Source organism: Littorina saxatilis, linkage group LG16, assembly GCF_037325665.1.
Source record: "Littorina saxatilis isolate snail1 linkage group LG16, US_GU_Lsax_2.0, whole genome shotgun sequence".
Lineage (NCBI taxonomy): Eukaryota > Metazoa > Mollusca > Gastropoda > Littorinimorpha > Littorinidae > Littorina > Littorina saxatilis.
In genome coordinates, this window is record NC_090260.1 from 12,791,955 (window position 1) to 12,816,425 (window position 24,471).

The window sequence follows — 24,471 nt, forward strand, 5'->3', positions numbered from 1 at the left end:
ATATGTATACAATCCAACTTTGAAGAGCTCCTGTGACCTTGACCTTGAAGCAAGGTAAACCAAACTGGTATCAAAAGATGGGGCTTACTTTGCCCTATATATCATATATAGGTGAGGTATTGAATCTCAAAAACTTCAGAGAAAATGTGAAAAATGTGAAAAATAGCTGTTTTTTAGGCAACATTTATGGCCCCTGCGACCTTGACCTTGAAGCAAGGTCAAGATGCTAGGTATGTTTTTTGGGGCCTTGTCATCATACACCATCTTGCCAAATTTGGTACTGATAGACTGAATAGTGTCCAAGAAATATCCAACGTTAAAGTTTTCCGGACGGACGTCCGGACGGACGGACGGACGACTCGGGTGAGTACATAGACTCACTTTTGCTTCGCATGTGAGTCAAAAAACTACACAGAAACACACTGCACACTGCATTTGGTCACCAGTACAAAAGTCATATTTCACAACAAAAACAACTTTATTGTTGCTTTCATATATAAATGTGTCCCATGATTCTGATACAATGTTTTTAAGAAATGTAGAAACGATTAGAACAAATATGTGCATTTTGATCAGCAGGATGATTTTATCATGTAGTCATATTTAGCACTGTCATTGTGTATCTTGCACTTGCATACACGCATGCACACACATACTCTCATAGTCATAAAGCACAGTACCGTTTTCTAATCAAGGATTATTCAAACAAACACACTCACATTAGCATGTTATGATCTAAACAAAAATTATTCAGATGAACAGACGCCCAAAACTGATGACTGACTAGCACGTACAGCATGGCAAGTATGGACACAATCCTAACAATGAAATATTATATACTTTTGAAAGTTATCAGTCTGCTCTCATATGAATTTCCCAAAACAACACTATTCTGAAACCGGTAGACGAAGACACAAAAAGTGAGAAAAACAAAGCAAGGGATTATATAAAGTGATAATTTCTCCTACCAATGAATAAATAAGAAGCACCTCAAGATACAGAGTACAACAAACTATGGAATGGTTGTTCGCCAACTCAATAGCATTATCATCATACATGCACACATATACATTCAAATGCACTGGCCATCCCATGTAAATGATTCTGCTGCTTGATCTTTGTACAGAGTGGGACTTTAAAAAAAAAATTTTTTTTTAATAATTCACCCAACTGTCAATTTGCAAAATTCTTTCATCAAAAATAGTTCCCACTCTGCACTGCAAGCAGTCTGAATGTCGATTTGTCGTAAGTTTCCAAGCAGGGCATTGTCTTGCACAATGTAAAAAAAAAAATCTCAGATCTAAGATTGTGATCCCAAGTTTTCATGTGAATTTTTAGGACTGCGTGTGCCTTTACCCAATATCAAACTTAAATAATGGCCTCAGGAGCCAGATCTGCGCGGAGGCGACCACGGTGCAAGGGAAGCTCTATGGCAGTCTGGACGACCTACAACGCACGGCAACATTTGCGCGGAGAGCCGGCGTTTCCATCTGAGTGATCGACAAGAAGAAGAAGAAGAAACTTAAATAAATTCATGTAAATCCCTGTAATTTCGGTCACACCCCGAAATACAGATTAATCAATCGTATCTTGTAATGATAGTCAGTGTATGGATTCAACTCTTTTGACTGCAAATAAAAAAAATTCTTGCATAAAAGTTCTATCAGCTTAGCTCTTCTTTCATTCACTGATCCAGTTTGATTATTCAAAAGGGATGCGAGTACTGCATCACGACATCCATTATCTCATAAGTTAGAATGCGATTTTTTTTTAAAGATTTGTTAATGTTATTTTCTTCATTCAGAAAGTTTCAGCAGTAACATTCAACCTTATACAGCTGTACCTGCCATGAAAGGACACCCTTGAGACCAGAACAACCAGTGTCCCTACATTGCAGGTGGCCTGTCATTTCAGGTTAATTTTGGTCATGACACAGTGGGACCCCTTTAAGACCTTCAAGTCTGAGAAAAGCAGGTCATAAAAAGGAGGGAGTCTTAAAATGGGGGTAAGCATACAGAGGATGTGAAAAAAATTAAAGAAAGCAGGATGACTTCAAAGGGAGGGATCGAGTCTTAAATTGGGAGGTAGAACAGTGGAACCCCCCTTTTAAGACCCCCCAATTTCAGACCCTCCTTTCTGAGATGTTGTGTTCATAACCTCTGTAAATGTACCTCCATTTTAATCTTTCTTTTTTCTTTATTTGGTGTTTAACGTCGTTTTCAACCACGAAGGTTATATCGCGACGGGGAAAGGGGGGAGATGGGATAGAGCCACTTGTCAATTGTTTCTTGTTCACAAAAGCACTAATCAAAAATTTGCTCCAGGGGCTTGCAATGTAGTACAATATATGACCTTACTGGGAGAATGCAAGTTTCCAGTACAAAGGACTTAACATTTCTAACATACTGCTTGACTAAAATCTTTACAAAAATTGACTATATTCTATACAAGAAACACTTAACAAGGGTAAAAGGAGAAACAGAATCCGTTAGTCGCCTCTTACGACATGTTGGGGAGCATCGGGTAAATTCTTCCCCCTAACCCGCGGGGGGCCCAGCAGTATATATACATAGCAGTATAATTAAGTGAGTTAATAGTGAACATTTTCAATACAGAGTCTTTTCATAACAAGATGCCCACAGCCCTACAAATACAAGACATGAATATAGTGTACTAATAAACTGTTGCGATCACTTCAGAAGAATAATCCAGCAGTATATACTTGGCAGTATAATTAAGTGAGTTAATAGTGAACATTTTCAATACAAAGTCTTTCCATAACAAGATGCCCACAGCCCTACAGAAAAGAAACTAACACAGAGTATCTGTGTACACAGCGTGTGTGTGTGTGTGTGCATTTGCGTGCGTATGCGCATGTGTGTGTATATTTATGAGAGCGTGCGTGCCAGCCTGCCTGTGTATGAAAAAGAAGTTGCCATTGTAATAAACTTGCAAGTTCCTATCTAAACCATACCAAAGTGACAATACATGTTGGAAGAACATAATAATATGTGACCCTCCACCATGGAATGAGTCGAATGTCACCTCGCGCGGTTTTGCGCAAGGCTTAATATAAGTCCGGGATGTGTCTGGTAACAGTGTGAGGGTCACCTTAGTCACAGGCTTATAACTCAAACAGTTTTCGCTCTTTTCTAAAACGGGTTTCACCACTGGATAGAGCATACAAAACTCTTTATGAAAATGTATAAATATGAAAATCATGCAAAGGTGACATGCAACTCATTTCGTGGTGGAGGGTCACATATTTTAACACGCATGCAACTCAACTGACCCAGCAGATGTTATGCTTGGGATTAACACTCACACAAACAAAAGATGAAAACATTGGTGAATCCCATGCGCTTTGCAACCTCACACAATAAGGCACATAGGCCTACATATTATTTCTTAAAATGAAAGCTGTTGGCAGTCACTTTTTTTGAAAAGAAGGAGGGGTGAGGAAAATGTTATGACATCTAAGGCAACCACCCTCCGTCCCTGACACCAACAAAAAGAAAAAAATATGGTGCAAAACACCACTGAAAACGTTTGAGGGTGACAGGCCAAGGGAGATAATCAAGGGAAGATGTTATACACAAGCCAAAAGAAAAATGTCTGTTTGTTACATTCAGACAATAAAGTTTTATTGAATTTGAAATCAAAGCTGAATGGGTGAACTATTCAATGAACAGGCCATCAATTTAGTTTTGAGATGTTTCCCTGATAATTATGAGCAGCTTCACCCTCACAAATCAAACAAAATCAAAGTTAACATGTTCAGCTTTGCACACAAAAAAACCGACAACAACAGCAATAAAACAAACTAAAACACCAGAGGAGAAAAACAACTTTCCTGCTGACCCTACTTTTTAGCCAGGTTAATGTCACCCTGATGCAACACATCTTGTGTGCGTGATGAGCCTAATTTACAAGTCTGACACTCAAATTACATGGCACGATTGATCCACAAGTGAAGAACATCATGTATAACCAACAAAACTTGCGTCCTCTAGCTGAGTTTGAATGAACACACACAATCACATGGGAAGTCTCAGTTCATCTTTTTTCTGTAACCCACCCCTCCAACACCACAGAAAAAAAGAAGAAAGTTGAACAGCTCTGAAAATGTGTGAGGGTGACAGGCCAAGGGAGACAATCAAGTGAAAAAATCAAAGAAAAGTGAGTGAACTTCACAAGGTGCAAGTCAAACATTCAGTTTTGGGACGTTTCCCTGGTTAATACTCAGCATCATTACCCTCACTACCCAAACGAAATCTAAATGCACATGTTCAGCTTTCCGAAAAAATAAAATAAAAATAACAAGTGGCGAAGCCTTCAAGGCTCACGTAAGAAATCGACAAACAGTAACACAAACTCAATCACTCCATCACACATACACACACACACACAGTAAGCATAGGTGAAACTGTGCAAGAAAGCGAGACACTAGATCTAGATCTGTCTGTCTGCATGTAGCCTACTTACAGGGACACGACTGCCAACTAGTCTCGGCCCGCTCAAAATAACAATGACTGAGACGCGTGACGTCTAACCCTCTTACGCCATAATGTGACGTCTTCAAATGACGAAATGTTAAAGTTTCTACCACAGACATACACACGCACACACGCACAGACAGACAAAGTTACGATCGCATAGGCTACACTTCGTGAGCCAAAAACTAAAGGAGAAAAAACTTTCCTACCGACCCTACTGTTTTACTACATGTATGTAAATGTAACCCTGATGCAACACATGTTGTGTATGTGATGGGGCTAACTCTTAAATTACATGGCACAATTCATCTACAAGTGAAGAACATCATGGATAACCAATAAAACTTGCATTAATCTGAATTTCAACACACACAAAGGATCACTTTTTTTTTTTTAAAGCCTTCATACATTGACACTACTCTTTTTCCTTATCATGTTACTGTAACAGGCAATCCATTCAAGGAAGATCGAGTTTCAAAGAAATAAAATTGCCGGGGATCCAGGGACACCGCAGCTACCCTGGTGGAGTTCATGGGCAAGTCCCCTGGTGTGGGTCTTGGGGCAAAAGCCCCAAAAGCTGAAGCATTTGGGCCTTGTAAATATGAACTTGATCCCCCTCTGGTGAAAGATGAATTTTGCATGTAAAAACCCCCCACTATTTTGGTATTGATTTTGGTTTTTTTTGCTTTCGCGAAATCGCAGAGATTTAGATTGCCTGTGTAACCCTGATCCAAAACATTTTGTGTACGTGTGCCTGATTCACAAGTTTGACTCCTATTACCGTCATGATTGTGATATCCACAAGTTTGACTCCTATTACCGTCATGACTGTGATATCCACAAGTGACAAACACGACGCATAACCAACAACACTTGTACTCAAGCTGAGTTAATTTGAATCAACACACACAATGACATGGGAAGTCTCTTTGAAGCATGTCCTCACATCTTATCTTTCTTCTAATTCTGTAACCCCCCCCCCCACCACAAAAAAAAGAGCAAAAAAAGAGATGGGTGCATGTTCAACAGCACTGAAAACGTTTGAGGGTGACAGCCCAAGGGAGACAATCAAGTGAAAAATGAAAAAAAAAGTGAGTGAACTATACAATGTGCAAGTCAAAGATTCCGTTTTCCTGATTAATACTCAGCATTATCACCCTCACTACATAAACAAAATCAGAGTACAGATACAGATGTTCAGCTTTGCGGAAAATAAAAGAAAACTAAAATCTAAAGGAGATAAACTTTCCTACTTGCCCGACCGTTTTACCATGTTAACGTAACCCTGATGCAACACATTTTGTGTACGTGATGGACCTAATTGACATGTGTGACACTTAAATTACCTGGCATGATTCATCTACAAATGAAGAACATCGTGTATAACCAACAAAATTTGCAGTAATCAGAATTTCAACCCATACAAAGGTTAAAAAAAAAAGTAAAAAAACCCAACTCCTATACTTTCTTTATTTGGTGTTTACATCGTTTTCAACCGTTCAAGGTTATATCGCGACGGGGAAAGGGAGGAGATGGGATAGAGCCACTTGTTAATTGTTTCTTGTTCACAAAAGCACTAATCAAAAATTTGCTCCAGGGGCTTGCAACGTAGTACAATATATGACCTTACTGGGAGAATGCCAGTTTCCAGTACAAAGGACTTAACATTTCTTACATACTGCTTGGCTAAAATCTTTACAAACATTGACTATATTCTATACAAGAAACACTTAACAAGGGTAAAAGGAGAAAAAGAATCCGTTAGTTGCCTCTTACGACATGCTGGGGAGCATAGGGTAAATTCTTCACCCTAACCAGCGGGGGGAACTCCTATACTGACCCTACTCTTTTTTCTTATCATGTTAATGTAATTTTTTCTAACCCTGATCCAACAGATTGATTAAAATTTTGGGAAAAAAAACTAACAAAAAAACCCTGATCCGACACATTTTGTGCACGTGTGCCTACTTTACCAGTCTGACACTTATTGAACACGGCATGATTCAGTTATCCACAGGTAAAGATCAAACATCACATGTACATGTATAACCAACAAAACTTGCGTACTCTGAGTTTGAATCAACACACACAATCACACGGGCAGTCTCTTTGACGCACATTTTCACAGCTCATCTTTCTTCTTCTTCTTCTTTTTGATGTCATTGCTGCCGGCAGCCTTTTTCTTTTCCCCTCCACCGTCTTTCTTCTTGTCTTTTGTGCTGTTCGAATCCTGTAACACACAGAAAATCATTATGCTAATGATGTCACTGTAATACACAATAAATTGTTATTATAATAATGTCACTGCAACACACAGTAAATTATAATGCTAATGATGTCACTGTAACACTAACACACAGTAAATTGTAATGTTGATGATGTCACTGTTACACTAACACACAGTAAATTGTAATGTTAATGATGTCACTGTAACACTAACACACAGTACATTGTAATGCCAATGATGTCACTGTAACACACAATAAATCATGATGCAAATGATGTCACTGCAACTGATGATAAAGCGGTCGTCATTTTGACAAACACATAGCATGAAATTTCAGAAAATAAATGACTCAAACAACCAACTGTATAACCAAGCAAGTAGCATTTTCTTCTTCTTCTTCTTCATCCATGGGCTGAAACTCCCACGTACACTCCTGTTTTTATTGCACAAGTGGGATTTTAGGTGTATGATCGTTTTGACCCCGCTATTTAGGCAGCCATACACTGCTTTCGAGGGAGGCATGCTTTGTATTTTTGTGTTTCTATAACCCACCCAACTCTAATTACAGGATCTTTTTCGTGCGCACTTGGTCTTGTGCTTGCGTGTACACACGAAGGGGGATAAGGCACTAGCAGGTCAGCACACAAGTTGTCCCGGGAGATCGGAAAATCTCCACCCTTAACCCACCAGGTGCAGCCGGGATTCGAACACAAAATCTTCCGCTTAGGAGGCAGGCGTCTTATTCACTAGGACATTGCGCCCGTCAAAGTAGCAATTCAAGGGAGGCAATACCATTAGAAAAAACAACTGTTTCAAGTCTCGGAATTAATGTCAATAGCAGTCGTTTACCTCTGATGAAAAAAGTATGTATGGCTTTATACACAGACACACAACAATATCATATGAGACCACAAGACCAAGTGTGCACAGAAACAATCCTGTAATCCAGGTAGGAGTTCTGTGGGTTATAGAAACAAGAAAATACCCAGCATGTTTCCATGGAAAGCAGCATATGGCTGCCTGAATGGCAGGGTAAAAACAATCAAACATGTAAAATCCCCTCCTACAAAAACATGAGTGGCAGTGGGAGCTTGAGCCCACGAATGATGAAGAAGAAGAAGAAGAAGATGAAGATTTCTCATAACTAAAATATTTCTCTTACTCACCCCTTTGCCGCCTTTAGCATGAAAAGTTTGCCCCTCGATCTCCACGCTGTCACAGTTGTCCTGCTTCACCAAGAAGTCCTTGATGTCCCAGGCCTGGGCTCCGTCACGACACATGAACAGCACGCGGTTAGCTCCCACCACAAACCTGTCAGCAACAAGCACACAGATTAGAAACAATTATAGTCACTGAAAGCCATATCAAAACATTCAGTGTTGACATGTCAGCCTGAAGTTAAAAATGAACAACTGGAACCCTGCTGCACCAAGAAATCCTGAAAGTCCAATATCTGCCCCCTATCTAAACAAATAAACAGCAGGCGGTAATCACCCCACCCCTCTACAAAAGCTGTCAGCAACAACCGCACAGTTTAGAAACAAGTCGCAGTCAGTTGTCTTGCTGCGGAAATCCTTAAAGTCTCACGTCTGCGTCCTGTCATGACATGTGAACAGCACATGGTTATCCCCCACCACATACCTTTTTTGGGTATGAGCACAGTTTATAAACAAGTGAAATTGATATCAAAACATTCATAGAATCAATCTGTCGGCCTAAAGATTTAAAATTGAATATCCTGAAAAAGTCTTTTTCCAAAAATACTTACCACTGCGCCACCCAATGCACAGTTTACAGTCTGTTTGAATTTGAATAAAATAAAGAAAAGCGCACACTAATCAGTCTTTTTCCTCCCAAGCTGAACACTGTTAAGTGTCAGTGTTATCTTCTTCTTCTTCTTCTGCGTTCGTGGGCTGAAACTCCCACGTACACTCGTGTCTTTGCATGAGTGGAATTTTACGTGTATGACCATTTTTACCCCGCCATTTAGGCAGCCATACGCCGCTTTCGGAGGAAGCATGCTGGGTATTATCGTGTTTCTATAACCCACCGAACTCTGGTATGGATTACAGGATCTTTTCCGTGCGCACTTGGTCTTGTGCTTGCGTGTAGGGGGATAAGCCACTAGCAGGTCTGCACATAAGTTGACCTGGGAGATCGGAAAAATCTCCACACTTAACCCACCCGGCGGCCGCGGCTAGAACCCTCGGCCTTCTGATTAAGAGGCCGACGTCTTACCCCGTCAGTCAGTGTTATCAACTTGTTACCTGTGTCAGTGGGAGCTCTCACCTCTGTGTTTCAATGTTGGCGTTGAAGAGACTGGAATGCCACAAGGCGGAGATCCTTTCTGTGTCAGCTTCTGTCGGATCACCTGTTGGACAGCGTAAAATAAATATAATTTAGGACTAAGATACATAGCTGGTTGCAGTTTGAATTGCATTATTAACATGCATGCGTGTGTGGGTGTATGTACGGTGTCTGTGTTTGTGTGTATGCTTAATGAAGACAGACACAAAGCAGGGCCGGACTAGGCGAAGAGGAAGTGGGGGGTTGCCAGTGGTGGCCCAGGGGGATGTTCCCCCTGGCGGCAGGGGCGGATCAGTTCATTTTATGACTGGTTTTTTTTAAAAGTATATTGTGAAGATATGGGTGTGAAGGCGCGAAGCGCCGAGCCGACGGCGCGAAGCGCCTAGCTTGCTAGGGGGGTCCGGGGGCATGCCCCCCCGGAAAATTTTGAAAAAAAGGATGCAAAATGGTGCAATCTGGTGCATTCTGAGGATGATCATTACCAGTTTCAGGCAGCAGATTTTGTCACTGATTAATACCCCAAAAATTGAAACTCAATGTAAAATAAAGAAATGCATACCCCATTCAATATTTTTATTTTTTGGCTGGGGGGGGGTCCGGAAACCCTAGAACCCACGGGTAGGTCATATTCTGAGATAGGAAAATGGTCGCTCCTTGCATGAAACGGCATAAAATAAGCAATAATAAAAAAATAAAAAAATAAGTAAGGTACATGTTTAGGCTAGGGGGGGGGTTGCGCAACCCCCATAACCCCCCCGGTAGTCCGGCCCTGCAAAGCAAAAAAAAAGCCTCAGACTTCCCTAATGACCAGGGCCGAGGTGCACGACGCGACACTGGGAGCAACCAAACATGAGATCTAATTGGTTGACATCTCAACAAATCTCAAATTGAACCAATCCAACCTTGTGGCGATGTACGACCCAGTTAGGTGGCACCAGCTGGTTTAGGTTGGTGCACCTCGGCCCTGGTTTCCAGGGAAGACGAAACGTACCAGTCACTGAGTCAGGGAACATCAGTATCACTGAAATGTTTGATCAACACGCCAAGAGCACTCAACTTGTGATCCGCAGGTCTTGGTTTCAATCCGAGCCGGGACAGACACATTAAGTCAACTTTGTGTCCAGACTCGGAGACAGTATCCATGTCCCACCCCCGACTCACCACAGCGACATGTAAAAGACCTCAGTCGTTCTGCCATATGTGCAAGTGGCTGATTACACCTAACACACAGACACCTGGGTAGCGTGACTCTGTTGTGGCTAGCTTTCCACTGGGTGGAAGTGACCTGAATTTCTCAGCAATGGGACAATAATAAAGTAATGGAAATGGAAATGAAAGAGCTCCAAGCCCCTAGACTTCCCATGGCTATTAACAGTTTCATTGATCATACTGACCATAATGCACTTGGTCAATTTGTTGTACCCTGGGAACAAGACCATATTATTTAACAACTAAGAAACAGAGGACGTTTAAGAGTAACTAAGAAATAAGAAAGTGTACGAATCTGCATTCAGAAGTTCCTTTTGCTTTATCGTGCGCATGCTCGGACACTGAGGAGATTCTGCCTAAAGTTGACTCTGGGAGAATATATCCCTTGCCGAACATGGGGATGGAACCCTCGCCGATAACGACAACTGATTTTGAAGCCAGCGACACTATTGAGTGGTACCTGTGATGAAAGGACACCCTCACCTTGGGACCACCTAAAAGTGTCCCTACTTTGCAGGTGGCCTGTCATGACAGCCTCAGATATATTTTGGTAGAGATAATAGACAAAGGGACCGCAGAATGTGTCCTTTTATGGGAGGTGTCCGCTCATCAGAGGGTCCCCACATGGTAGGTACCACTGTACTGACTTAGCTATTTCCCCCCCCCCCCCCCCCCCCCCCCCAAAGGAATCAGTGTCTTACCGGCAACAGTGGCAAACATCATGAGAGTCTGACCCTTCTTCGATATCTTGAGGACCTCTTCCGGCTTGCTGAGGTCCATCTTCGACATGTCAACCTTGGGTCGTTCGCGTTTCCACTCCGGCAACTCATCGGGCTCCAGCTCGTCTTCGTCGCCGTCCTGTCACAACACACAGTTCTTTGTCACACGGGAAGCTGTGATGGATGTTACAGTGGAACCCCCCATTTTAAGACTCCCTCCACTTTAAGACCTTGTTTTCAAAGACTCTTTTCTGAAATGGGAAGCTGTGATGGGTGTTACGGTGAGTGGAACCACCATTTTAAGACCTTTGTTTTCTCAGACTTTCAGTTGATGATTTCTGAAAATGTACCCCCATTTTCAGACTCCCTCCATTTTAAGACCTGACTTTCTCATATTTGTGGGAGGTCTTAATACGTAGGGAGGTTCCACTGTAATATATGTTTAGGTCCAAAGTCCTGGCTATAAAAATATCAGTCATACTCATACTCATAGTACCTCCTGCATCTCAAAACTATTGGTCGGTCCACCGACCTGGGTACGTCAGACCAATGCAGCAGATCAAAAACGTATGTGTAAATGACCGTATTGAGGTCTAACGAATGACGTCTCACAACGAGCGTTGTCGTCCTTGGCGGTCAAGAAAGCCGCGGACGTCGCCGCGATCATTGCGCAGACGACACTTCTAGACCGCCAATATTTTTGTGTGCGCATCACGTGCTCTTTATAAATCGGCCGGAAACGAAGCAATTGGGAAACCTGGATACCAAGGCCTGAGAACAACACTGCATAAGTTGTCCAAACCCAGATGTTTTCCATAAATCAGGATTTTCGGCAATCTGGAGGAGTTAGGTTCCCCTCAAAACTGCAGTTAAACATGACAAGTTCCGGAAAACTGTCCATGCCTACGACGGGCCGTATCCAGCGAGCGGCACAAGAACGAACTTCAATGTGTATGCTATGCGGTGTGCGCTAGATATGATACCACCCTTAGCCATCCTCACCTGCAGGCATACTCAACCTTTCAGTTTCACATTGCAGGCTAATGTTTTATCCAAAAAGGGTAATCTTGAACTTTAGTCTGTTAAATTCATAGCTCATAATTCAGAGGCATTTAAGCCTCCAAATTTGTAGAACCTGCACTTGTAATCCTAACAAGTCTTCTTCTGCGTTCGTGGGCTGAAAGTCCCACGATTTTTACGTGTATGACCATTTTTACCCCGCCATTTAGGCAGCCATACGCCGCTTTCGGAGGAAGCATGCTGGGTATTTTCGTGTTTCTATTTAACCCACCGAACTCTGACATGGATTACAGGATCTTTTCCATGCGCACGTGGTCTTGTGCTTGCGTGTACACACGAAAGGGGATAAGGCACTAGCAGGTCTGCACATAAGTAGACCTGGGAGATCGAAAAAATCTCCACCCTAACCCACCAGGTGCGGCCGGGATTCGAACCCACGACCTTCCGCTTTGGAGGCCAGCGTCTTAAATTACCACCAAGCCATTGCGCCCGTCTGTCATAACAAGTCATATTAGATCCCTTTGAAGTCACGGAATGAACCCCGATGAACTGTACGAATGCATTTCGTTTACAATTACATGCATCAAAGAAGGAATTATCTGTATGAGCGGACACGGGAAACAACTCCATCGTGTAAATGATGTCCCTTGGTTGAAAACGTAAGCGTTTTCACATCATTTCCGTCGATCAAACAACCAAATTAATTAATAATGCTTAAGTTTGGAGCTCAATCCGTCAATTAATTTCACGACAAATATTCTTTGGCTTGTTTACAGGGACTTGTAATTTGTATCAAAAATAAGTAAAGAATGCCACTGAATTTTGAGCTATGAATTTAGCACACTACCAAAAATTTTGAAAGAATACAAAAACTTGCGTCTCTTAGCGTTAGCAAGAACTTAACTTGGACAGCAGAGGCTGCGTTATGAGGTTCAGACACTTTGGACATTTCATTTTCAATTTCATGGCGTACGACTACGAGCCGGATTTACGAAACTGCCAAGTGCCTGGGGATGCTTACTTCCCACTGGTCGAATAATCGTTCAACGTCTGCATCAGTATAATCTCGAACATCTTTCTTTTTCCACTTTTCTGATTCTTCTTCGTCTTTCTTGGCTGTAATGGCAGAAACACACAAAACAACAAGCAGGAAAAACAGCAGACAGCTCATGGGCGGCGCCATGTTTGACAGATTTGTGACCAAATTTGCTCTTTAAAAGAGAAGAGGTACAAGTTGTCTGCTACGATTACGTGTTATAATTTACTTGGCTGTGGTGTTAAAATCATAAAAACTATCAAAAAAACCTTGCTAGTAAATGCACTGATACTGATGGTGACTTTTGCACAAGAAATGATATAATATCTTCATTCGAAGTATGTTTTAAAGGGATTGTAAATCTGCGGATTGTTGCAAGGGAAGTTATTCTAAGCAAATTAAAAACATGAGAGTGACGTCGCTTTGGGATTTCGCTTTCCTCTGTCCAGTTGTGCAATGGTACGGAAACTGGTTGCATTTGGAGTTGAGGAAGCTGTGATTAAACGACTGCTGATTAAAATATGGAGTTGGAAGGAGAATCCGACGCGACGGCATCTGTCCAAGCAATGGAGCGACTTCACCTTACAGCGAGAAGCTTTTCAGACACCGAGAGGAATCTCATGTGTAGGTACCATTACCACTACCAGTATGAGTATGCATTGCCATTGAATGATTGATCATTTGATGATAGAATCAATGAATGGTTATCATTATAATGACGAAACTGTATGCTAGAAGCAATTTTGTCTGTTAAATACACGACGTAAACTTTTCCCTTGTAATTTCCATAACATCTAATACTTTGGCCGTGAAGACATGAACAATATGTTTTCAGGGATGGCCAAATCTCAACATTTTAACTCGCCAGACAGGCTATCGAGTAACTTCAAGAAAGTCACAAGCCCGCCAGAAATTTCGCTGGTCTGGTATAAACCACACAACAAATTATGAGTGTTAGATGTCTCACACAATTAAAACAGTGGTGACACGCACAGGAGCCTCGTTTTTGATTCACTAGAACATGGCGATGATTTTGCAGACGACAGAAGTTTTTACATATGCAGTGTTTATATAGCTTTGAAAGTAACACTCGATGAAACAACCAAAAGTTGTTAATTTGACCAGAATGTTCACTGGCCAGCCGGCGTTTTTTACTAGCGCGGCGGATTTTTTACTCACCCCTTGCGATCGGGCCAAGATTTGGCCATCGATCCTTCGTTTCCTCTATACTCAGTACTCTCTAGAATTAGAAGTTTTAAGTGAATTAATTAACAGCTGTAGATTGAGGAACAGAAAACCTCTGAGGGAAGGAGGGGTGGGTAGGTGGAGGGTAGGCGCAAGTGAGCCAAATTATCATAAAAAATCTGTAAAACAGGTTTTATTGTAAATGTAAGTCATTATTACATTTTGATCTCTTGCTCTTGTTGCAGTGAAAGAAAAGATTCGCTCAGCGTTAGACCAGCTGAGGGAAGTAAAGGCGCTGGTGGAAGGCAGCCATGACACTTTTGTTCCGCTCAGCATCAACGAACAGCCGTTGCTGGAGCTCAAACAATTACTGCTCATGCACGTCCCTTCCTCCATCACCGACAAAGCACGCCAGCGATTTGTCATGCTTATAGACCAGGCTCTTGGGGGTAAGGCAAAAAATAAAAGTTGGTTTAGGGTTACCCGACCAACCCTATTTTTTCCTGCAGACCCTAAAACTGTGGCCTTTGGCCTTGGTTGATAAAGATGAAACAAAAGACGATATGGTCCCCTCGGACAAAAAAAAAGCTGGTCTGTCAACAAGCCACCAAACATCTTATAATATTTTAGATTTGGGAATATATGACTCAATTTTGTTGTCTTCTGTTGACCTCTATTTTTATTTTATTAATCTGGGGCCCAAGGACTGTTATGCCGGGGTGGAAGTAGAGATAAGCGCCTACTTCCCAAGAAATGCTCCATATGGCTTCGTGTCTCCAAACACCTCTGACAGTCAAATCCAGCTCCTGGCCTTCACGTGGCGGGCCCTGTCTTCGACTAACAGGAGAAGGGATGCAGGCGGGTCCCTGGCGCCTTAAAACCAGCTGCTTCGGGCAGATGGGGCTCGTCAACCTTGGATGGTTGCTCATCTAGGAGAAGAACAACTCCGATTTCAAAACCCGCACTGCCTTGTGTGCGCCTTGGGAAAGGCAAAGGCAACGAGAAGGAAAACTTCGACAACAAACCCGGGTAGAGTGGACTCGACAGCCCAGCAAGGCAGCTACTCTTGGGGAGGAGGCAACCCTGAGTAAGAACCTCAACCACCGAAGACGGAAGACAGCAGCCAACTTGGCGTGGGGAGAAAATCGGCTGTCTACGCTTCCACGATAATAAACATCGAACGCAGAAGAAGAAGAAGAAGAAGAAGAATTTCATTAATCTGAAACATCTGATACATATAATATGAATAAACAAAGGGAAGTAAGCGCTCTAAATGCATCCAACATGTGTAAAAAAGATAACTCTGACAAAAAAAAACCAACAACAACAACACAAAACATCACTCTGTATTATTACTGTGAAGGAGTTTTTTATTTTATTCTTTTTTTCTTCCTTCTTTTTTTTCTTTGTTCCTTTGTATTTATTCTTTTTATTTATTCTGTGTTTTTTCATGACCAGAATTTTCGTTCTTTCTCTCTTGCTTTTTGGCTCACGTAAGTGTAGCCTATGCGATGATAAACTTTGTCTGTCTGTGCGTGCGTGCGTGCGTGTGTGTGTGATAGAAACTTTAACATTTCCGAGTCTATGGATAAAGCTCGCATAAGAAGATTACGTCTCGGTCAAAAGTGTTTGACGTGTGTGATAGAAACTATTTGAAGACGTCATATTATGACGTAAGAGGGTTGGACGCAAAGGCATTACTGAAAGTCTCGGTCATTGTTATTGTGAGCGGGCCGAGGCTAATTGGCAGATCCAGGGTCTCCCTTTCTTGCACAGTTTCACCTACGCTTACTGTGTGTGTGTGTGTATGTGTGATAGAGTGATTGAGTTTGTGTTACTGTTTGTCGATTTCTTACGTGAGCCTTGAAGGCTTCGCCTCTTGTTTTTCTTTCTTAGTGCTTTTGTTGATAATGTATTCATTGACCCCTGTGTTGTTGTGTCAGACAGATGTAAGAAGATAGTGGCGGGAGTAGTGCTGACCTGCCCTTGGTACGCGGCCACACAGAAGGAAAGGGGAGAGCAGGCCAAGCACAACATGCTTCTCGTGGTCGTCATGAACGACGATCGTCAGTTCTTCTCACCGGCCAATCTTCAAACAAAGGAGGCGGGCGGTGTCGTGGATATGGTAAGGAGGAGTAATGGTGTTGCATGTATCTCACCCGTCATCTAAACAACTGCTGACCCTGTTGTTATTGGTCTGGAAAATTCGCCCCCCCCCCCCCCCCCCTCGATTTGCTGCTTTGTGATTTATTCAGGGGACATAATCAACATTAAAGCAATTAAGGTTATCTTAGTTTGGATCTGCTCTCGCTCAAAAAACAAGAAAGGTAGGCTGTTGGAACGTTTGTTATTGACAAAACAATACATTCACATATGAATGTATATATTGAATATATATATATATGTAGCCAAGTGCACTTCGCTACCCTAAACACTCTAATCATCGCATAGCGAAACAGCCTTGTGTACAGTACAAACAGGATCACCCATCCCATAGCAGACGATACGATGCTGCGCGCGCACCATTGCCGGCGCAAATTCTAATAAAATACCTTTCTCCATATATCTACCTAACTTCTATCAATCAAAGTCCCTTTTATCTTTCATACGGTCCTAATTATATTTAGGTTTGCATAGAAGTCACTGATTAGGCTGGATGGCTGCATATTATTGTGTTATTTACGATAATGCTTCGAACTGACCAAAGCGTCACTGACCTTGACCGGTTTTCATGTATTGTCAAGAGAAATTGATTCTCACAAACTCATCTTTGTCTTTTCAATCATTGTTTTGTCATTTTTGTATCACTATTACATATCCCGTACCTATGTTGCATATGATTTTAGTTTGTTTATAAGGATTTGGTTGTAATGAGTGATGCTTGGTTTCTCTGCAAAGATTGCTAATTTATGCAGACAGGTACTCGCGCAGGAATTTAGCCGATTCCATTTACTTTCGGACTTTACCGCTTCGTACTAAGTCAATGTATAATTTTCCCCCAAGTAACGCATATCAGGATGTTTGTCTAGGGTTCTTCTTTTTATCTGTATGATTTATGAGTTTGTCCATTATTCCAGTTTAGAGAGTTTTGTAATTTTCCGCACTGAAGTTGGTTCAGTGCCTTCACTAGGACCATTGTTTTTGCATCCTACTAAATAAATATAAGTTTTTCCGAAATGTGATCTATTGCAATAGAAAGCTAAAGGTCGTAGCTTTAATTTGATGTATTGTTTGTTAGGATTGGTTATGTATTTGTTTAAATAACGTAGGGTAAAGCATGTGTAAGAAACACAGATTCCGTGTTTCTGGCCGTATTCAGTCCGATTTTCATCACCGCCGGACGGTGCTTTCTGTGCAGTCCGCGCTGGGGCTATAAGTATAAGCCGGACACCGGCATAAGCATGCATTCGCTCCTAGCAGCTGAACACGACACTACACTTGCTTTGCTGTCTACGGGTTTCGCCTTCGGCCTCTACGTTTCCTTGCATTGTTTTCTTGAATAAAAAGTTGAATCAAGACGCTTGGACTTGGGCTTCGTGTATCTACTACCTTTCCACTCCTCCACTACATATATATATATATATATATATATATATATATATATATAAGAATATATTATACATTCACATAATTATGGGAATGTATTGTTTTGTTCCAACAACCTACCTTTCTTGTTTTTTTATTCTGAATTTTGGAACGTTGGCAGTCTCTTTGTTTTTAGATCTGCTATAGCTCGTGAAGGCATATTACTGCACACATTAAATAAGAAAAAATGTCGACGGCATATTCCCTCTTTAAGCAAGGTATGACTGTGTGTCCTTCACTACCAAGGTGCATGCCAAGTTCAGCTCAATCCGCACATAAACACCAGAGATCTGAGTGCCGACAGCAGGACGGACAGGCTGACAGAGTGAAAGCTATACACCTCCCATTTACTGTGGGTATAAAAATGTCTCAAACTGCCCCAAGAGGTACACAGTTGGGTGTTTTGGGGTGGAGTATTGACACTACACCGGGAATACCTTGAAGGTAGAGTTGTACAGTGGTACCTGTGACGAAAGGACACCCTTGGGACCAACCCAAAGTGTCCCTACATTGCAGGTGTCCTTTCATGACAGGTATATTTTGGTAGAGATAATAGACAAAGGGACAACAGAAGGTGTCCTTTCATGGAAGGTGTCCTCTAATCAGAGGGGCCCTACATCGCAGGTACCACTGTAATGAAAATATGTGACCCTCCACCACGAAATGAGTCGCATGTCACCTCGCGCGGTTCTGCACTAGGCTTAATATAAGTCTGGGTAGTGTCTGGTAACAGTGTGAGGGTCACCTTAGTCACAGGCTTATACTCTCTCGCTCTTTTCTAAAACGGTTTTCACCACTGGATAGAGCATAAAAAACTCTTTAGGAAAACGTAAAAATGTGAAAATCATGCAAAGGTGACATGCGACTCATTCCGTGGTGGAGGGTCACATATGAGAAGTTTTCTGGCTAATCTAGCTAATTTGACATTAATAAATGCAAGGAACATTTACTCTGCTTTAATTTAGACACACCTATACAATCATCCTGAACTCAGGTCAAAATGAGTTACCTCCCTTCGGGTCTCATTTAACCCTGACAGGATGCCTTGGTTTTCTTTCTGTGGGTAAGAAATCGATTTTTGACATATTTAGAGCTTTTCGTACTGAGTTATTGATATAAGCAGATTCGCGATCGTCGATAATGATTTTTCATGGTGTCGTGTAATTTTTAGATTACAAAGAAATTGATTATATGTGAGACAGTTTCAAGCGAGCTACCTTTCGCGGGTGTATTTACTGTGCAAACAACTCTAAATATGGCAAAAGTGTTACGTGATAATCAACTTTGGCTACGAAGCAGACGATACTTTTTTCTGTAACCAGTTGGGAGTGATGCAACAATATCACGGTCTCCTTCCCACAGCAGTCTCAACATTTCGACTTGTTTTAACCTTAGAACGATGTCTTTATCATAACTGAAGAACAGCCTGAACGAAGATCACTGTCGAAGTCGGCCAATCTGCAATCACTTTCGTCTCAGTTGGGAGATAACTCTGTATTCTTGTTTTGATAGATTCCGCAGTAATTGTACATCCTGTCAGAGAGACCATGAGCGATAGTGTGGTCCGATGATTATCAGAATGACCTACAATGCTTTACTTGAAAACGATCCGTAACTAGACTAATTAATTAAATGAACGTGAATAGGCAAAAATAACTTCTGTATGCAAATTCTTACACTTTTTTATTTCTTATAGTTAAACGTCCTCTGTTTCTTAGGTGTTTTGCTTTGCCTATAATAATAATTTGATGTTCTATAACACACTTTTCTTGTTTTGATTAATATTATAACTGTGTTGCCCGCAGTGGGGCACTGCGGTTATGAAATTAAAGGCCCCTCCTGTTTTTGGAACCGCAGGAGCTTTCTAGTTTGCTGTTAGGTAGATTTTTGGTTCCTCTTTCCTGTCATGCTCTCTTTTTCTTCATGAATTCTTTTCTTTTTTCTGCCTTCTTGCTCATTCACCTGTATTTTTTCCAAAAATCTCTTCTCTTGCCGCTTGTCTCGCGATTCATGTATAGTTTAATCTGTTAGTGTTCTGATGTAAGTCCAGCAGTAGATAGGTTAAGCCTATTTTAACATACTGGAAACTGGTAATCTTCCAGTAGGTATTAATTTAGTTTTACTAAAGCCTGCTGGGACACAAGTAATGGGTTAGTGCATTTGTAAACAGGAATCGCTTGACAAGTGGCCCCCTTCATCCCCCCCTTCCTCGTCCTGATATGGCTCTGCGTAGTCGGCTGGACGTTAAGCAACAAATAAACAAACAAACAAACAAATAACTGTGTGTTTCAATTTCAGGGCTGGCTTTCTGTGGTAGAGTTGTTTCACTTCGGGCGATTTTTGGTGAAGGGGCGGACACGATACGTGGAAACAGCGTTTTGCGACAAAGACTCTCTGGTCTACTCTTCTGACGAGTGGCAGCATCTTCGCGATCAACTCTCTGTTAATACAGTGACAGGTGGGTGTGTGTTTGGAGGGGGGGAAGTTGGTAAAGTGCATGTGTGTGTGTTTAGGTGCATGTGATTGTGGAGGGGGGGGGGGGGGGGGGGTGGGGGGGCTGTGTTTTTAAGTGTGGATGAGTGTTTGTGCATGCCTGCGTGTATGTGTGTGTTTGCAAGAGAGTCTATGACTGTGTGTACATGGATGTGTGTAATTTAGCATGTACACATTCTATGTGTGTGTGTCTGAGTGTGCATGTACGTACACTTACATCCAAGAAAATAAGGTCTTAAAAAGGAGGGAATCCTAAAATGGAGGTAAATTAACAGAGGTTATGAACAGAAAATCTGAAAAAGCAAAGTCTTGGAAGGGGGAAGTCTTAAATTTGGGGGGGGGGGGGGGGGGGGGGAAGGGGGGGGGGGGGGGGGGTGGAGTAAAATGGGGTTGCCTTTGTGCTGTTGTGTGCTTGTAACTGCAAACTATTTTAACTTGTATTTGTACAATATGTTTCAGGGTTGCGTCCCTTCCAAGAGGCGTGCTGCGGTCAAGCAATGGGCAGTGTGGCAAAGAAAAGACAAAATGGCGGCATGAAACTGAAAGAAAGCGCTACTCTGGCTGAAATCTGTGAAGCTTTCAGGTGCAGGTTCAGTGTCTCTTGGAATTTAATTTATTCCTTTGCATGTTTTTATTTACAGTATATCTTTTTCATGTGAACAACTCAAATTAAAAACATCTGAAAATAAAGGTGAATGCCGACAAGTTTCCTTGCATTGTCCCAGGAGAATATGTTTGATTTACGGTTCCTTGTAAGTACCAAGTATGAAGTAGACACCCCTGCTTTGGATCAGAAAGTGAAAAAAATAGTTTCATTATTTTTTGTGTTCTTGTTTCCCAGGCTTTTGAATCACGCCCACAATCACCATGACAACCGCCCACCTGTCACCAATGGCTTGCACCCTTCTTCTCTGCCTGAGACGGCCCTCCAAGCATTGGAAAAACTGAAAGCATTGTATAAGGTCAGTGCTTTTGTACGGTTTGCCATTTATGGCATAACTGGGTAAATCTCTTTGTCTTTGTCTGAGATATCTCTCTTTAAGCATTGTATAAGATCAGTGCTTTTGATGTATGGTGTGACATTTCTTGCATAAATCATTGTGCTTACTTCTTCTTCTTCAGCGTTCCAGAATTGTCTGGTGACGTGTGAGCTCGTTTGCCCATTTGGGTTCCCCACACTCTGAGAGCATAGTGAGCTCACTCCGCTTTCGTTGAGTAGGCATGCTGGGTATTTTCATGTTTCCGTAACCCACCGAACTCCGACATGGATTACAGGATCTTTTCCGTGCGCACTTGGTCTTGTGCTTGCGTGCATGTACACACGAAGGGGGTTAAGTCACTAGCAGGTCTGCACATAAGTTGACCTGGGAGATCGGAAAAATCTCCACTCTTAACCCACCTGGTGGCAGCGACCTGGATTCGAACTCACGACCTCCCGATTTGGAGGCCGACCTCTTACCACCATGCCACTGCACTTACATTGGCGGTCAGATGCGGGGATATAGCTCAGTTGGTAGCGCGCTGGATTTGTATTCAGTTGGCCGCTGTCAGCGTGAGTTCGATCCCAGGTTCGGCGGAAATTTATTTCACAGAGTCAACTTTGTGTGCAGACTCTCGTCGGTGTCCGAACCTCCCCCCGTGTACACTACATTGGGTGTGCACGTTAAAGATCCCACGATTGACAAAAGGGTCTTTCCTGGCAAAATTGCTTAGGCACAGTTAATAATTGTCTACCCATACCCGTGTCACTTGGAATAATAGGCCGTGAAAGGTAAATATGCGCCGAAATGGCTGCAATCTACTGGCCGTATAAAATTTCATCTCACACGGCATCACTGCAGAGCGCCTAGAACTGTACCCACGGAATATGCGCGATATAAGACTCATTGATTGATTGATTGATTGATATACTCTTCACAGTACAGTGACAGGCAGCTGCATCCGTTGACTATAAAGCCCGTCAGGTCAAGCTTAAGATTTGTTTGATTGCTATGCAGTGTCGTCCTCAGTCCTTAAGTCTTCGGTCATTGATTTGACACATTGGCCTGACTCCTGGCTGCTCGGCCGTCCGATAGTTTTGATATGTAAAAAGTCTTCTGACCATCAATTTTCCTACCAAGCAGATAAAGCACGACATTTGGACCAAATACATATTTCCTATTAAGGTCCAACTGACCTTTTGTTTTCTGAATCAAAAAGCATGAATGGTTACACAATGTTATTGGAACGTTTAATTATTGACAAAACAAAACGGTACACTTTTGTTCATAATTAATCCCTTCACTGCCCACCCCGTATGTAATACGTGGTCATTTTCGGTTTGTCCTACGCCCATAACCGTATCTCATACGTGGGATTTGTGTCAACAACATTTCAGGACATTTCTGAAAACTAAATGGGAGGTAACCACTGTCCAAGTACTTGTAGGGGTTCTAAACACATTTCTTTCCCACAGACCATTCGGATAATGCTGTTATACTGTGGCAGTGAACCTGCCATTCTTGTTTTTTTATTCTGAATTTTGGAAAGTTAGCATTGTCTCTCTGATTTTGGATTTGAGGCAAGGAAAAACACTGGCTATGACTGTGTACTGTAATTATGTCTTGACAAAGTTAAAAAAGATGGAAAGTCATATCAACAATATTATGCTGCAGTGGAAAAAGCTGAGAAAACCAGATCCTCAAAGAAGTCCAAGCCTTAGATGTAGCTATAAGTTGGTTTTTAAGGCCGAAAAAAAAAACTTGTCTGTTTCTGGTCACCCGACCGACCCTAAATTTCGGCGCCGACCCTTAACCTTTTTTTTTCCAAACTCAAAATTTAAAAAAAAAATTTTGGTGGTAAAGGACAGGGTGAGAAAATGAACAACAAAAACGTGTGAAAACGAAAGTCCGCTGACGATTTGTAAATGTGTTGAGTGTCTTGTCTCTATGTATAGTGAATCCAGTCTCTTTGCGCGATTTTTAAAGTTAGTTTTATTGGTCTACATTTGGGGTAAAAATAAAATAAATTTTTTTTTATTTTTTTATTTTTTTAGCCATGTTACCAGAAACAGACAATTTTTTTTTGTTGGCCTAATGATGCCATTTTACTGATTTGGCTGTTACAACGGACACTCTCAGTGTTCATGATGATTTCTTATCAATGTATTATTTTGCTTCCAGGATCCAGATGTGTCAAAGCAAGATATTTTCGCGTGCCTGTGCTCGTGGCATGATGCCCTCAGAGGACGGTTGAAACAGACCAAGTTCAGCGATCAGAAAGGTACGTCTTTCAAGAATATTCTGGACTGATTATGTTATTTAGAATTGCCTGCGTTTGATTCCAAAGCAATGGATCATTGCTTAACGCATGGATTTTAAAAGTTCTTTCTTCAAAGTTTATATAATAAACTGTTTATTTTGAAAACAATATGCATATCCTTTGTACTTGGATGGTTTTCGAAATTACTGCAACCAAACGAAGAAGCTTGGAAAAGTATTCCACTCAGTATGTTCTCCAAACTCGGAAAAAATCTATGCTGCTTTCAAGCAAACGTCAAACCAGCCTTATTTAAAGGGTTGGGTTTGATTACAAACAAGTTCTGGAAAAGCGTTTTAGAATGTTGGCTTGACAACCATGAAAAGATATTACCTTGCGTGAAAAAAATGACCCAGCTGGAGAATTTATGCCTATGGAATAACTCTCTAATTGCTTATCGTGGCAAGACAATGTTTCTACGTGATTGGGTTACATCTGATATATGCTATGTGAAGGATTTATACGAGAATAATATGTTTTTACCATTTCACAGGATTTGTGAAAGAGTTGGGCATAAACCAACAAGACTATTTGAATATGGGGCAATTCGCACAGCAATAGCATCCCTTTTTTTGAAGATGAATGATAATGGAATACAAGCTATGAAGGTAATGGATTATCAAAAAATAAGTACATTTAAACCCAGGCAGTTTCGTAAATTAATGGTAGACGCTTATCAAACTGACACTATTGCAGTCAGTTTCTGGAAAAGAAAGATGGGAATTGAAATAAACAAGGACATTTGGCAGATAGCAAGCAACGCATCAAAAGAAGTAAGATTGAGACTGCTACACTGGAAAATAACTCATAACATTTATCCAACGAACATTATATTGTATAAAATGGGCATTGCTGAGAGTATTAGTTGTACACATTGTACAGAAGAGACAGATTATA

At 41.6% G+C, this 24,471-nt stretch overlaps 2 protein-coding genes across 3 annotated transcripts in view; one reads left to right on the forward strand and one right to left on the reverse strand.

The window, feature by feature from the left end:
- Positions 1-680: 680 nt before the first annotated feature.
- Positions 681-13,167, reverse strand: LOC138950437 (LRP chaperone MESD-like). Of its 2 annotated transcripts, XM_070322174.1 has the most exons (6): positions 13,000-13,167; positions 10,941-11,097; positions 9,013-9,094; positions 7,890-8,034; positions 6,615-6,726; positions 681-1,490 (listed from the first exon to the last, which is right to left on the reverse strand). In XM_070322174.1, the coding sequence occupies exons 1-5, from the start codon at positions 13,159-13,161 to the stop codon at positions 6,619-6,621; spliced, it is 654 nt and encodes a 217-aa protein (XP_070178275.1). In that variant the 5' UTR covers positions 13,162-13,167; the 3' UTR covers positions 681-1,490; positions 6,615-6,618. The 2 variants fall into 2 exon arrangements, with proteins under 2 accessions (XP_070178275.1, XP_070178273.1); XM_070322172.1 differs by lacking the exon at positions 681-1,490 and having other exon boundaries at positions 6,428-6,726.
- Positions 13,168-13,423: 256 nt separating this feature from the next.
- LOC138950436 (uncharacterized) overlaps positions 13,424-24,471 on the forward strand; it is a 26,303-nt gene continuing 15,255 nt past the window's right edge. Inside the window, exons 1-7 of the mRNA XM_070322171.1 lie at positions 13,424-13,638; positions 14,445-14,648; positions 16,143-16,324; positions 20,083-20,242; positions 20,737-20,860; positions 21,119-21,239; positions 23,439-23,538. Of these exons, the coding sequence (XP_070178272.1) occupies positions 13,536-13,638; positions 14,445-14,648; positions 16,143-16,324; positions 20,083-20,242; positions 20,737-20,860; positions 21,119-21,239; positions 23,439-23,538 (994 nt within the window). The 5' untranslated portion in view covers positions 13,424-13,535. The remainder of the gene's footprint in view (positions 13,639-14,444; positions 14,649-16,142; positions 16,325-20,082; positions 20,243-20,736; positions 20,861-21,118; positions 21,240-23,438; positions 23,539-24,471) is intronic.